This window comes from Pteropus vampyrus, unplaced genomic scaffold (assembly GCF_000151845.1).
Source record: "Pteropus vampyrus isolate Shadow unplaced genomic scaffold, Pvam_2.0 Scaffold215, whole genome shotgun sequence".
NCBI classification, from domain to species: domain Eukaryota; kingdom Metazoa; phylum Chordata; class Mammalia; order Chiroptera; family Pteropodidae; genus Pteropus; species Pteropus vampyrus.
The window spans coordinates 241,289-257,162 of record NW_011888996.1 but is presented as its reverse complement, the minus strand read 5'-3'; the positions used below and the strand labels follow the sequence as shown (position 1 = coordinate 257,162).

The following is a 15,874-nucleotide window of genomic DNA, read 5'->3' as shown; positions in this document are numbered from 1 at the left end:
AAATCCTATATTCTACTACTACTTTTCCATTTTATCATGTATCAGTGTTTACTTACAGGTGTCTTCTGACTTTAAAAATGGTCTTTAAGACAATACATTTTGTTTTATTTCCAAATAGTAAATATTTCATTAAGATTTTCTTTTATATAGTATTTTTTACATGTACTTTGATTTAGTTCTAGCATAGAAAGGGCCTGTTCCACATGGAATTCCAGTAGACAAAAAAATGGCCTGTTTTTTAGGATGAGGATCCTATCACATAATATTGATCCATGAGAATACCAAAATCCTTCAGACCCCATTTCTACCTCTGCACAGATCTTTTTTTCTCACCCATTATGAAGATACCGGTCATCAACCACCCGTTTTGTGGTCGTCATTTGCCCATGGAAAGATAAGCACATACCTGTTCATGTGCATGTGAAAGATTTTATATATGAAGTACTTTATACTGTCCAGAGCACTTTTTTACCTGCTACATGGGGGGAAAAAATTCTTGCAGATAGAGCAAGAATTTTTAACCCTATTTTATAAATGAGGAAATTGAAGCAGTAGTATTCAACTCATCAAACACATATTCATTAACCACCTGCTTGAAAGGTTGTAGGTTTTGAGTGAACACATTGTTGTGAACAATTAAATGGACATTTCTCTGCCCTCCACGAGCTTTCAGTCTAGATGAGGAGAGAGACTTTAAACAGATAATTCCACAAATAAATATTTAATTTCCACAAAATATGTAATGTAGAGCACAAATAATTGGCACCTCAGCCAATATGAAGCATTAGAGAATGCTTCCCCTAAGCAAATAACGTTTAATAAGACTACAGTATGAAAAATGAGTAGGAGTTAAGCCAGAAGAGGGGACTGTTGGAGTCAGAAGGCATGCCGTATTAGATGATCCCAGAACTAGGAAGGAGTGTGGGAGGAACGGAGAACAGCTGGGTGAACTGGAGCATAGTGAGTGGGGGAAAGAATGGCTCTGGATGGGTCCAGAAAGGTGGTGGAGGGACATTTGGTTTGGGGTCCTGTAGTCCTCTGGAGGATCTTAGATGTATGTCATATATTGAGGAGGAGCCATTGGTGGTTTGTTTGTTTGTTTTTAGCAGATGGGAATGAGCTAATCATATTTGTTTCTAAAGAAAGTCATTTTGACTGCTGAATGGAAAGTGGATTAGAAGGTGGGGTAGCAAGACAAGAGAGGACCCAGGGAGTCCAGTTAGCAGGCAGTAGTTACAGTGGTCCAGGAAAGAGATAATGATGGTAGCCGTGATCTGAATGTCAGTGGCATAAGGAAAAGATGTCACATTTGAGCTGTTTACAGTCTAGAATTGATGAAATTCAGTGAATTAAATGGCTGTGGGAAGTAAGAGAGGACGGCGTCAAAAATGACTCCCAAGTAATGTGCCTTGCCCAAGGTCACATATATTATTATTACAAAGCAAGGACTCAAATGTGAAACTTGGTTCCTGTTCCATTATGCTTTCTAATATACCCATTTGCAGAAGGCCATGTAACGTATGCAAGAGGGGAGAACCTTCGTTGGTTTTACTAATGTAGCTGCTGTAATTTTCCAGCTGTCCAGACATCAAGACTCACTAGTCTACTGTGTAGATCTGATAGGATTTAACTGAGAACCACAGGGTCTGGGCTGGATTGTGGGCATTCTACCATAAACATCTTTAAAATAGTAAAGATTCTACTTAAAAGCTGGACAAAAAGACAGAGCTGTTGGTGACACCTTTACATTCTATTCCTTTCACATTTTAGAGAAAAAAAAGTGACAATTTATGTTTCATTGGAATCATGACTTTTAGATATGCTGTATACATATGTAGTTTTGGAAGAGAGAGGTTTTTAAGCCCTGAAAATAAGCACTGATTTAGGGCATAAAGGAAATTGAGTCTGTTCCGCCTATTCTCCATGTGCTTTATTTGTTTGATTTCTGAGTGGATTTCTGATTTGGGAGTAATGCTGAATGATTTTAGAGTATAAAGATTCAAGCCTTTTACCCAACTGGTGGAAAGGAGAAAGAGTAGCAGGAAGCATGGTGGCATTTATAAGGTATAGATAAAACCAAGGTGTTATTTTCAAGCCAAATCGAATTTTACTCTCCTAATTATTTTTTAAACTACTTGTAAGACTGGATTATTCCATAGACTGGTACTCATTATGATCTAACAGTGAATCGTAGCAGAAGAATGATTTCTTAGCTGCAAGTTAGTTTTATTTTTCTCAAAGGACAGTATTTGTAGGAAAATGTGGTAGTGTGAATAGATTTGAATAAACTACTAAATTTTAAATTAAATTAAAAAGCTGTATTTAACATTATGGTTGAGATTTTACACATACAAAATGTCAGGAAATTCAAAATTATAGTTCCCACAACAGCAATAATTCAGCCAAATTGCACATATGTATTAAGGCATTAAAGTTAACACTCTGTGCAATCATGTAATAAACTACATATGCATAAGAAAGCAAGTTATGGCAGCTTTGGGAACCATCATTTTGCATTTCCTGACTTGTACATTCAAAATCCAAATTCAAATGTATATGAATATAATTGTGTTGAATTTCCATATGTACAAATAAAATCATAAATTGCTAACAGTTTGAAAGAAAATATGGAATTGCTTATGAGTTTTTAAATGTTTAGTTATTGTTATAATTAATAATAATTTTAGAAATAGAAAGCATTCTCAAAGAAACCTCTAGGCAAAAAAAAAAAAAAAAATTATAATTTTTAAGTTACCATATCTGAATTTTAAAGGACATAAGTGGAAAAAATTTAATGACAGGTTTTATTTTATTGTTTTTAATTAGAGAAGGATTATATCCGTATCGAAAAAAAATAAAAACAAACTTGAAAAATGTATAAAAGGAAAAATAATCTCCTTCCTTCCCTTCTATTTCCACCATTCCTGAGACAACCACTATGGGCTGCATAGTATATAACTTTGCACAGTTTTCTTCTTGTTACTACCTCATAAACATCTATATAGGAATTGGGGGGAGGGTTACAAAAATAGAATCATACTACATATACTACTGTGCACCTTGCTTTGGACATCCCTTTAGGTCAGTGGATAAATTAATTCTCGTTATCAGCTGCCTAATATTCCATGGTGTAAATATACTGCATGTTATTCAGTCTTCCCTTTTGGTAGATATCCAAGTAGTATCTTGTTTTTTGCTGCTTCAGCAATACTGCAGTAGAAATTCTTGAAATACATGCTTATATTAGTGCTTTATTGATATGCAATAGGTCCCCCAAAATGAGATTGCTAGTGTAACAGCTAGGGATAATTTTAACTTTAAAATAATGCCAAGATTTTTCCCCAAAGGTTATAGCAGTTCACATACTCACCAGAAAAGTCTGAATGTGCTAATTTTTGCTAACTTAAATGGTTAAAAATTTTGTTTTGTGGTTGCTTTAATTTTTAATTATTTATGTTATCTTTTATGTTTTAACAAACACTGTGTGTCAGGCACTGTTAAAAGCACCAATATTAACTCATTAGGTCCTCAAAATTATTCTGTGAGATGTGTATTGTTAGTATCCCTATTTTACGTATAGGGAAACTGAGTTGTGAGTTGCAGAGAAGTTGAGTTACTTGACCACAGTTACACAGATAGTAAATAGTGGAATCGGTAGTTGAACCTAGGCAATCTGTATTCAGAGTCTCTACTCTTTAATTATTTTTCTATAATACTTGTATTAGTGAGATTGAATATATTTTTGAGTTTTTCTTTATTTGTTATTAGTAAGCAGTCTTTATATAATTGTTTGACCAAGTGTTGAAGATGTTTTCTTCTACTCTATTATTAGACTTTTCACTTTGTTTTTTCATCTTAAAAACTCTTATTTCCTTTTAATTTTTAGATGATCAAATGTATCTATATTGATTTTGGTTTTTAAATACTTTCAAGAAACATGGAGGTTTCTATAAAATAATCACAATTATTAAATTGTTTGCAGCAGCAATTCATAATTATCGCCATATATTATTATTTTACTCCTAAAGTTACTTTATAGTAAATGAGTTTTGAGAATTCCTTGGCATTTCAAGTTCTCGGATATTTATTAAGTACCTATTATGTGGTAAGCATAATTCTAACAGTTCTGCCCTCTTTCCTGTATCATCAGCATTTTGCTGTTCACTATTTTGCTGTCAACATACAAGCATGCTTTTTTCCCCTCCCTTTTTAAACAAAACCTTCTCTTAACCCTACTTCTTTTACCTACTACCACTCCCATTTAAACAACTCAGATATACCTTCTCAGAGAGGCCTGTGCAGACTGCTCTATATAGAATTGCATACCACTCACTCCTAGTATTCCTGATTTTACTCTGCTCATTATTTCATTTGAAGCACTTTTCACCTTCTGACATTGTGATGAGTATTGTTTATTTTTTTTCTCATTCGAATCTAAGCTACATGAGGACAGAATCTCACTAGCACATAGTAGGCTTTCAGTAAATATATTTTAAGTGAGTAAATGAATGCATTAATGCCAAATAGTGGGGAAGCAAAAAACAAATAAGATATTATCCCAGCACTTAAGTAGCTTATGGGAGAGACAGATTCATTTCAATATAATGTGGCAAATTCTGTGGTAGAGACATCCTTGAAAATTTCAATAGGAAGGGAAGCAACTTAAAGAAGTTAGCTTAAGTGACGTTCTCCCTCAGGCACAATTTGAAAACCATTGAACTGCACATCCATTTTTGTTGCTGTTATATCTATATAATATACATGTGTGCACATATGTATCAGTATGTAAAATCTTAGTAAAATAGGTTTCTGCAGAAATTTAACCTGATATATAACCTGATATATAATCAGTCCTTTAGTATAAAAATTTATAATCAGATTAATCTTTACTTTTCTCTTGTTTACACAGTAATCTGTAATATGTGGTATATCCTATGAATAAATCACCATATTTTTATATTTAAACATACCAATAATCTTTAATGTACTGTTCTTTTTCTCTGAACAGAGCATGTGACCATCTGCGTTGTACAGCATGTGATTTCTGGGTAGTAAGCTACGATGACTACATGTGGGACAAAACATGCGATTATCTGTTTTTCAGGTATGTTTCTAGACAATTTCACTCTAAGAAATGTATCAAGTACAACTTTATAGTTCTTATTTTGCTATGGTGTATCTTGGTGAACTTGGCCAGATTTTGTGGCCTCTACCTCTTCAATACTTTTCTCATCCATCTCTTTTCTATCTGTCTGCTGTCAGCCTAGATAAGGACATGTTACTTCTGGGAAGCAGTACAGAAACAGCCTCCTCACTGATTTTTCTGCTTACTGTCTGTTCTTTCAGACCACCCTTTCCTTGATGAGAATTAAAGCATAACTATGAGGATGCTATTCTCCTGCCCAAAACCTTTCTGCTTACAGATTCATGTCCAAATTCCTTAGTATGGCATTCAAGACCCTCTGCAATCCAGCTCCTATCTATCTGTCATCCAGCTTTGTCATTCCACAATACACTTTTCACCTTCACAAGATTTTACCTACATCAGATTATTCAATAGTCCCATTCCCTGTGACTTTGTACGGCTCTCTACCTCCTGGGACACCTTCCCATCATTTTATCTACCTAAACCCTACCTATCCTTCAGGGTACAATACATTACACATCTTCCATGATTCCTTCACCATTCTCAACTTAGAAGTAAATTCATTCTTTTCTATTTGTCCACAACACTTCATACTTATTACAGCACTCAGTGTAGTATAAGATTGAAAATTGGTATATATGTCTGCCTCCTTCCTTGTGGTCAGGATATTTTTGCAGTTTGTACATTCTTATACACTTATTGAATACCTAATGTTTTTAAGATGTTGTAAGTTATAAAAATATACTTATAAACTATGCACTCACATTTTTAAATAAAAATTTAGAGCTAAATATTAATTACACATATCTCATACATTTTTGGCTCCCCAAACCTGTGCCTAGACAAAGACTATATTTTCAGATACAAGCAATCAGAATATATTATAGCACTCTCAGTAGTATAAAAAAAAAGGGTGAGTCTTTATACCCCTTCTGGGAGCCATTCTTGTGTAAATCCCTAGAAGTCTCCTCTATTTAATAGTTTTTAAACTTTTTCACATCAAGAACCACTTTGAAAATCTTATTGAAAACTCTGAATCTTCTTCACACACATGTTCCAAAATTGAAAGTACAAATACATGGAAAAATTACAATTTAAGAGGTTTCACAGTCCCCAATTCAAATGAAGCATAATGTCGTCCCAAAATCCCAGGTCAGGTTAGCTTACTTTGATCCTATAGTTGGAAAAGTTAACTTTTAATTTCAGGTATCTTTTGCCTTTTCAGGCTTTTCTAAATCCTCTGCTAGATACTGTCTGAAGGTTAATCTAATGAGTGATTAATAATTTCCATATGTCACCAAGGTAAACCATCAATTTAATATAAAACTAGTATAGGATAATAGAATGCATGTAATATCAAAATAGGCAAGCCACAGGCACTAAGTAAATGTATTGGTGATTTAGTTAGTATTTGAGGAACTTGCAGTATCTCAGAGTTATTAAGAATATTGATTGGTTTACTCTAGATCTGTGATATCCTGATTTAAAAAAATACATACTTTTAGGCACTCAATTTTTATCAAGCTGCCCACTTGGACTTTCTACCAAGGATACTTTACTCTGCCACTTTACTTAAAAAAATCACTTCTGTTAGTTCGCTAAAAATATTTGTAAAAAATACATACTTTTAGATTAAATAGTGAGAACTAGAAAATGTATTATACTATTAAAAATAAATAACAATATGTTATTTTTCTACAATATACTAAATAATATTTTTTAAAAGGAAATAATAAGTAGTTATTTTTATCAGTAGAAAATATATTGTCTTAGCCTTTAAGATACTTAGGAATATTTGAGATTTGAACTAATGAAAGAAAATGCTGTCACCATCATCAGGAAATAAATCATTGATATATTTTTTATTTTATAGAGTTTATTAGCATTTCTTTATCAAACAGACATTATCAGCACCTAGTCTGTGTCATTCCTAGTTAACTGGGCTCACAAAATGAATAGGACCCAGTTTCAACTCTCAAGTAATGCAGTTTTGAGAAGATGTGATATCATGTAATAGATGTGACAGAGGAGATAGGTTAAAAGAGGAATGTCACAGGACCTCGAAGTATCAGAGAAAGCCTCAGAGTCTTAAAGAATAATTAGGGGTTTGCCTAGCAAACAATATGGACACTGGTATTCTTTTAGGAGGTATTTTTAAAAACACAGGTGAAATCCATGGCATGTTTGGGGACTTACAACTAGTCTGGACTATGGAAAATGTTGGATAGGGCAAGAGATGGCAAGAGGTGAGTGAAGTAGAAGAGAGAGATCAAAAAGAGCAGAGCTAGGAAAGCAATACTGAGGAATTTCGGCTTAATTTTTTCTGCAGTGTGGATAACCACTACAGGCTTTTAATCAAGAGAGATATCCAAATAGAGACGAATTTTTTAAAGAAAACTAACTACTGTATGAGAACCAGGCCAGTGTAGAATCATGGGGATTATTGAAGGATGTTATGATAATCCACTGGGAAAGAATAAAGATCTGAATTATGGCAGTAGATGAAGAGTAGGTGTATTTGAGTGATATTTTAGAGGTAGTCCTAGCTGTGAAAGGTGAGAGACAAACATCATCTAGGATGAGTCCTAGGTTTCTGTCTTGGTTTATGTAGATGGGCAATGATACTGTCCATTGATAAAGGTAATTTATGAACAGATTTGAAAGAAGAGGCTATAAGTTCATTTATGGGAGCTATTGAAACTGCGGCTCTGAAGTTCTGGAAGGAAATGTAATCTGTAACGTAGTTGTTGAAACCATGAGATTGGATGGTATGACCCAGGAAGGCAACGTGGAAGCATGTCAGTGAATGCAGAAATAAGGGTCATTTAGTTAAGATAGGTTCTTTGATGTTTACATTGTCAGGGGTAGTAGAGACATATGAAGGGTGAGGGGGGATGTGAATAACAAGGTCCTGGAGGCTCTGGGGCCTGGAGTGCTGATGGAAAGTGAGCTTCAGCTAAGAAAAGGAGGTTCACCCTCTGTGATGGAGTGGAAGGAGGTAAGATACTGATGTGTTCATGGGAAAAGCTAGGAGATGGAAGCCTTTTCACATCTGATGCCCTGGCTTTATGTTTGAGGATGTGGTCTGCTGAAAGTAAAGAAGTGGAAGGTAAATGAAACAAACACTTGAGGAGGATAGGGAAAAATCACTGAGGGAAACCAGAAATAGGTGGTGACTGAAAGAAAGTTAAAAGGTTTACAGAGTGCCATCGAATGCCCGGCGGAACATGGGGAGTCATTTATTTTTAATTGTTATCAATCTGCTCATTAGTTACCGTGAAACAGCATGCTATTGTTTGTTTTATTGTCCTTATTTTATAAATGAGGGAAATAAGTGTATCCTAGTTTTGAGAAGTTCTAGGACTTTCTAAAGAAGCATAATCTATACTTGACCATCCTGCTATAATATAGCTAAATTAAATGTTTTATTAAATCATTTTCTTTATGAGAAGTAATGAAATTATTTTTCTTTCTAAGCTTTTAAGATATGTGCTTCTTTAGAAGCATTTGAAATGTATTAATTAGTTCCCTGGCTATTCATAATTCCTACTCCTGAAATCTCTAATTAAAGATTCAATTAGCTATCAGATGTTAAACTTGTCGAAATATATTGCAGATTGAATAAAGACTGTTTTTACTTCATTTAAACATTTAGTTTTCATTAAACACATTTAGTTTTGTGGAGTTTTTGTCTATCTGATAAAATTTCGATGATTTCTTTCCCAAGCTCACCGTAACCTTAACTAAGTCACTTAGGTGGTTAATGTCTTGTTTTCTTGAAATCAGACAGTAGGCCTAGAAAATCTCTCAGGTTTTGTTAGGTACTAAACCTAAATTGTGCCTGGATTTCGTACAGTCCAGTACTGAATCTGGTGCCCATTGTCCACCAGAGGGCACTTTGTAGCCTGCCTTCTATTGCAGTGACATAAAAAGCAAAGATAAGACTATATCTCTCTGTAAAATGTTTATACTGTACTTCATTGTTTTCCTTTGCTTTTCTTCATAATTTCATTTTGAATTTTTTCATTTTTCTTCTGCCACAGAATAGTCATATAAATTCAGCACAGAGATTATGAAAATCATAACTGACTTTCAATTACTTAAACTTTAACTTCTTTAGTCTTTTTTTATAACTGCATCAAGTTAGATGGTTATCATATTTTATGACAGTCCTGCCCATTGATTCAATTATTTTAACATTATTGTCATTTAATGTAGGATAGGCATTTATTTTCTTGCTGATACTATAAGTAAATAAACATATTGAAACAAATGAAAAATACATCAATTCAATACATAAAAATAGCAGGCACCTTTTCTCTATTCATGAAAAATTTCTCTAGTTAACCCATTAGAAACCCGTTATTTTTATACCTCTTGTATGCCCTGCATTGGCCATAGTGCAGAGTTTTAGAGTATGGAATAGTGAGTATCTGAGGTAAGAGATGAACCACCAGTTTTTCCACTCTATTCTCATATCATGCCATCTCTGATAAGACAAATCAATAATTCTTCAGCCTTTTAGGTCATTATGTTCTGAACAGGCCTAGACAATTGCTCTTAAAAAGTACTGGATACTGAGGAAATCTCATCAGAAAGAATACAGAAGCATATCTTCTACTGTTTGTATGAGGGGACCAAACGTTTGTTTAGTGTTTAAGTGTTAAAAAGATAGGAAAATAAAGCAATTAGAACTTTTTCCAAGTCATTAAGCTCTAAACAAAGCCACTATTCTAAAACATTCATATTTTACTAATAGGAACAACATGCCAGAATTCCACAAATTAAAAACAAAGTTGGTGAAGAAGAAAGGAACACGAGCATATGCCTGCCAGTGTAGCTGGAGAACTATTGAAGAACTGACTGACCTTCAGACTGATCATCAACTACGTTGGGTTTGCGGCAAACATTAAGAATGCAGACTTTTCACATTCAGACAGATGCATCCATGAGAGTAGTCTCCATTAATCATAATATTTAGGAAAAGGTACATAGCAGTATCATGACCGTTAGAAAAAGACAGCAAATTTCATTTCATGACTATACCAATTTTTGAAGACCAAATGGACCTGAGAAGATAACGCGCTTTAACATTTTGGAATTATTCCTTTTCAATATATAGACATTTCCCTTTGTAAGGTAACAAGTTATCCAGATTCATCTTTACCAGCGCATCTCCTGTTGATTAGAAGTTTGAGTACGATGTTTCATAGAAACATATAGCCATTCGTTAGCAACTGCAGTATTACTGACTGCTAATATACTTTACATAAGCATTCTTCATTTATAGCTTTTAAAGGGGATAAACCTGGCCAGTCAGAGAGGTCTTTGAGGGGTGTATACATCACCTCCTCCAGTCAGAGCTGTTGTTGCCAAATATCATAATTTAAACATGGTAGAAACCATATAAGCAGTGACTAACTGAAGAGTTTTCAGGAGTATAGGTATATTGCAAATGACAACACTGCCTGTATCTGGTCTTACCTCACCACCTTAAAGCGATATTATGTACAATAATGATAAATACATATTGCAAGTTTTAGCTTATTTCTGCTTTTGTTCATTTAGATATCAAAAGTTACCCAGTTTGCAATTTTAGCAAATATTCATTTATATATAAAAAATTTTTGATGCACCTAAAATCACAAGGAATAATCCTAATACAGATAGGTAATTATTAGATGTTCCAGTACTTTCTGGCCTTTTAAGACCTAAAACTCCAGTCAAGTATCATGAACAACAAGTAAGATATTTTCTCAGGCAGCCTACTGATTTTTCTGGTAGGATCAGATCAATATATTATATGAGTGCATGAAAAAAGAAATAAAGCAAAGCTGAGCCAACCTGTTGAGCTCCTTGACATCACTGAGACTTGAGAAGCCCTATAATAACAGCACATTCAGGAAATCAGTTACTTCAGCATTACCAGCTCACAGCCACCATCGAGAGATTCTGGGTTCTTTTCCAACTGCCAAAAGCTCTTCACCGTATGTGTCTAGTATGTAGTTAAGATGTATGACATAAGGCATGCTGAAAAGGAGTAATCGAAGCAAAGTTAAGATCTGCTTAGTCTCTTGCTGAATTCATTGCATCCACCCTACTTAAGCAGAGAAAAAAAACCTGGTCATTAAAATCCTTTTCCTAGCCATGACACATTTGCACATATGTAAAACTGACTTTGGTAAGTCTGGCATTGCAACAGAACAAATCTCCTAGTGGCAGATGCTCACATTTTTTGTATTAAGAATATGTTTACAGATTTTATCTTTCAATAAAAATGTTTTAGCCCCTAAAATTTTATCTCAGTGTAGTTGTATCCAGAAACATAGGTGGATTTGGATTAAAGTCACCTATTACAAAAAGTAGTACAGCAACAAGATCCACACATTCAGAACGCCGTGGAACTTGGCACATTAGTCATAATGGTGATGTTTTCTTTTTATTCTAGTAAATTTACTAAATCATTAATTTGAAAAAATTTTTTTTTTCATTCATCATAGCTACCTAAAACTTGGATACATTGCCAATGTTTGGCATTCCATAACAGTAATTATAATAATTCCCCAATGTCAGAATGTTTGTATGAGTTCACATTTTTGTTGGCAATTTACTTTATAAGCTTTCTAATATTGTACAATTTTTAATCTAAAATATAGAATAAATATCATGTTTATATCCAAATGGATTATTATCAGTTATAATTTAAGCCAAAATGCAACTATTTTAGTATTAGTGCAGAAGAAAAGCAGTTTCTAATAAACTATAATTTTAAAGTATAAAATCTAAAATTTTCAAGATGTTTTATCTATTTGTTTTTAACATTTATAATAATTTTCTACTTTTAGCACTACCTGTTTTTTGCCAAGCTAGATAACTGCTTTATTTGAACTGTATTATACTTTCCAACCCTTATCCTACTTAGAAATGAATAACTAATAGCTTTACTCTGTATTTAGTTACTTTTATTGTATAGTAAAATATTCATATTGGGATTAATTTGAAATATTTTTTATAATTTATTTTAAAATATCAACAGAAGTTTCCAACCATCTAGTTGAATAGAGAATTTACTTATTTACATTGGGGTGGAGAAGCATGTCATAAGTTTGCGTGTGTGTGCACGCAGTGTGTGTGTACATGCATGTGTAGCACAATGTGGGTATTTAAAGGAGCAGGTCCGAGTGCCAGCAGAACAAGCTATGCTGATCTTGTATGTTGATGTCAGTAAACTTAGCCAAAGTTCTTCTTGGGCCAAAGAAAATGGCATCAGACTATGATTTTAAATTGTTTTCCCTCTTCTTACTGATCCGATATTTAAAAATGTGAACCGAAGAGGTCTTTGTATTCAATAAGTACAGTACTGCTTAGCAGTAACTTTCAAATGCTGCTTTTTCTCAATTGTTCTGTTTTAACAAAATCTCTATCAGCTAACATACCACCCCTAGTAACCAGCCTTGCATATTATTTAAAATAGTTCTTGAATGGAAGAAAAAATTCAAAATATACAGTCTCTTTAGAGATTTAATATCTTATATGTATTTGGGGTTTTGATGCCATTTTGTGCCCTATTTTAAAAGATTACATGGGATATATAGATATACATGTGGTTAATAAATAAATTTGTTTTCAGACTTTTCCCAAATGCCTTGAGATAATGGGAGACAATATGAAGTGTTACAAAATCAGAGTTGACAGTCACATCCCTTAGGAAGTTACTTAACTTTTTCGGCTTCATTTGCCTCATCTATATTAATAATGGTGACATCTCTTTTTGAGCTTGTTGTAAGATTAAATTATATAACATGAAAAGTGACTAGCATAGTGTTCAGAATATGTGCTTATATATGTTCTTATTTTTCCTTCTGAAAGTAGTGCTGTCTAAAGTAAAATTGTAGCATGTTTCTTATAGCAAAGCATTTCGCCACATTTATTTTTTCGTTCCCTAAACTTCCTTATGAGAAAAGCAGCTATGCTATTGTTTTTATTTTATAACTAGTAAATGTAAACATGGCCAGCTTTATCTTTATATTAAAGTTGAAACTACAACTTTCAAAAACAACAAAACAAAAACTGGTTCACGCTAGCCTTTTCCTGTCTGATTTAAACCTAATCAATCATCATCAAGGCATTCTGGGCCTTTTACAGTATCTTTTCAGCTTCTGCCTATGCATCTCTCCTCTTCTAAGCAAACCTAAATGTGTTGGAATGTAGTCATTGTCTTCAGAAGGCATTTACAGGTACTCCAAATACTAGCAAGTGAGGCCTAAGGACTGACTCCTTCTTATCAAGTATCTATTCATCAGAACAATTTGTTATCAGGGAAGTGAAAAGAGACAGATAAGGAAGATTAGAATAGACTGTGGGTCCAGACATCAGTTTTGCTAGAGGTCAATACCAGAAGAGAGACAAGAAAGGTGGACCCATAAAATAGTTTCATTATTATTTATGGATGAGGAAACTGAGGCATGAGGAATTTGCCTAAAGTCACCAGGGTTGTAAATAGCAGAATGGGATTCAAACCTAAATCAACTCAACTCTGCAAGGGAAAGGAGAAGTTGCTTTCTGCAAGATGAGCTAGAGCTGCTCAGTTGAGTAACCCAGGGTTTTCACCCCGTATTCCCCAGTAGAACCCTGGTGGACTAATAAATACACCAGACCGAGAGAATATACAACCCCAGTTTTACCAAAATAATACTTTCAGATATTTTCAATGCCTTTTTTAGAAGAAGCACGATACAGTGCACAGGTGTAGCTAGGTTTCAGATTGCCTCTCAATGCTGATGGACAGGTGGTAGCTTCCAGGAAAAATATGAGAGGGAGACCAGGTTAGGCACAGCAGGAAGGAGTTCCATAATCTGTTAGTCAAGTCTGCCTTGGGGTCGGGGATGAGAAATGAAAAACGACTGTGAATTTGATGACCCTGGAACAAGGTTAGGACCTGGGTTCCTGTCTAGATCAGTGGTTTTCAACTCCAGCTTCAGATTGAGATACCTGGGAAGCTTTAAAAAGTGCCAGTGTTCAGGCCCAGGGGCCCAGAAATTCTGATTAATTTGTCTGCATTGAGGCCCAAGAATCAGTATTTTAAAAAAATTCTCCCAGTTATTCCACTGTGAAGCCATATGACCTTGGGCATGTCACATTCTTCCTTGGACTTTAGTATTCTCACCTGTTAAAAAAAAAATTTTGCCAAGAGCTTTCACTGCCAGTATAAAAATATGAAGTTTAATACTAAGTGATTTCTAATGTCCCTTTTAGGATTAAACTTGCATGAATCTCTTTTCATGACATAATCATTATAGAATAATTATATCATTTAGGGTTCAGAGTGTACTGTCATCAGTGTTTCTCTTAGTCCCTAGAAACAGCAAGGCATCAATATCAAGTTCAAGATTTGAGTTCCATAATAGCCTTTCACCTTACATGGAAAAGAATAACAACCTCCCAAATGTGGATAGTGCAAATTCTCCACTAGAAGAAGCATTTCAGAGCATGTGGCCTTCAGAAAGTGAGTCACTGGCACCATCTTTAATTGCAAAGAGCAACACTTATATCAAGTAGAAAGCAGTATTCTAAAAAGTAGATAGAAAAGTTTTTCAGTTAATAGAGAAACTTTTCATAACTTAGAAACCAATGTAAGTTCTTCTATTCAGGATTTTTAAAAATATCCAGAAGATGTATAAGAAAAATTACAAAAGATTTACTCTCAAAGAATATAATGCTTTATTTTTACATTTTTCTTGAGGGATGGAAGATTAAGAGATTTTCCAGTGGATTGAGGCATATCTCAGAAAATGCCTTCCAAGTCTCTTCTCTCTGGCTTTGATTTTCTTCTGCAGCTGACTATGCACTAAAGACCACTTAGGCTTTTTTCCACTCACTTTTTATGGAAGACCTTTAGGTATTTTATTACCAGCACAAATTTATTCTGAGCTATTCCAGGTCCAGTGATAAACCCAAGGAATGAGAAGGAAAAGATGTGTACAGCCCGACTTGTAAAGGCATAGGTGATGTGCGTACTCACAAAGCTCAACAAAGGAGCTCCGTGCTCCTTCTCACCTTTGCCCTGTTAATGAGCTGTCTGTCATGGGTGAGCTTAGGAGCACAGGCTGGTGTTAGGCTGCCTGGATTTGAATCCTGACTCTACAACTTAAAAGAGGTGACGTTCTATAGGTCACGTCCTCCCAGAGCCTCTTCTTCCCCACCAGTGGAACAGAGATTATAAGAATGCTTACCTCACAGAATTGCTGGAGGAAGTGAATAGAATAATCCATGTAAAGCATTTAGCATGGTGCCTGGCAAGTGTGAATTCTTTTTGCTATGATCTCTGTCAATATAAAAATGCATACATTAAAGACAACTTTCTCGATAGGTTTCCTCTTCAGCATTCTTTCTATTTTGTCTTCAACATGTGTTAGTGCCGCCAAGCTTCCTCTTATAGCAGATGACCCAAAGTGATCCATTTAAAGGAAGCTTCAAAGCACAGGTGCTGGGTTGGGTTTGTGTCAGTAGGGCCCAAGGGCACTAGTCATCATCCAGGAGGATTGACTATTTCCTAAGGAGTTGTAATTATGGGTCTTTTATGTTAAGCATCTTTGATTCTGTTCAGTACCAAACATCAAAATACAAACATCTATAAGCAGAGCTGGTACATTTAGGTTATTTCACAACCTAGTGAAATTCAGCACTGAACAGACATCCCCTTTGCTCATCATTGATTATAATGTGGCT

The 15,874-nt window shown here is 34.5% G+C and overlaps 1 protein-coding gene across 4 annotated transcripts in view; it reads left to right on the top strand.

Annotated features, from left to right (window-relative positions):
* The window catches only part of CUNH8orf37 (chromosome unknown C8orf37 homolog), a 31,445-nt gene that overhangs the window by 9,726 nt on the left and 5,845 nt on the right, over positions 1-15,874 (top strand). For 3 of the 4 annotated variants that reach the window (XR_002783442.1, XM_023538238.1, XM_011372888.2), the window contains exon 5: positions 5,009-5,104. Coding sequence is in view for 3 of the 4 variants with exons in the window: in XM_023538238.1 (XP_023394006.1) it covers positions 5,009-5,104 (96 nt within the window). In the remaining variant the exon portion in view is untranslated. Of the gene's footprint in view, positions 1-5,008; positions 5,105-9,905; positions 13,055-15,874 lie in introns of those variants that run through there. The other variant, XM_011372889.2, reaches the window with a different exon arrangement.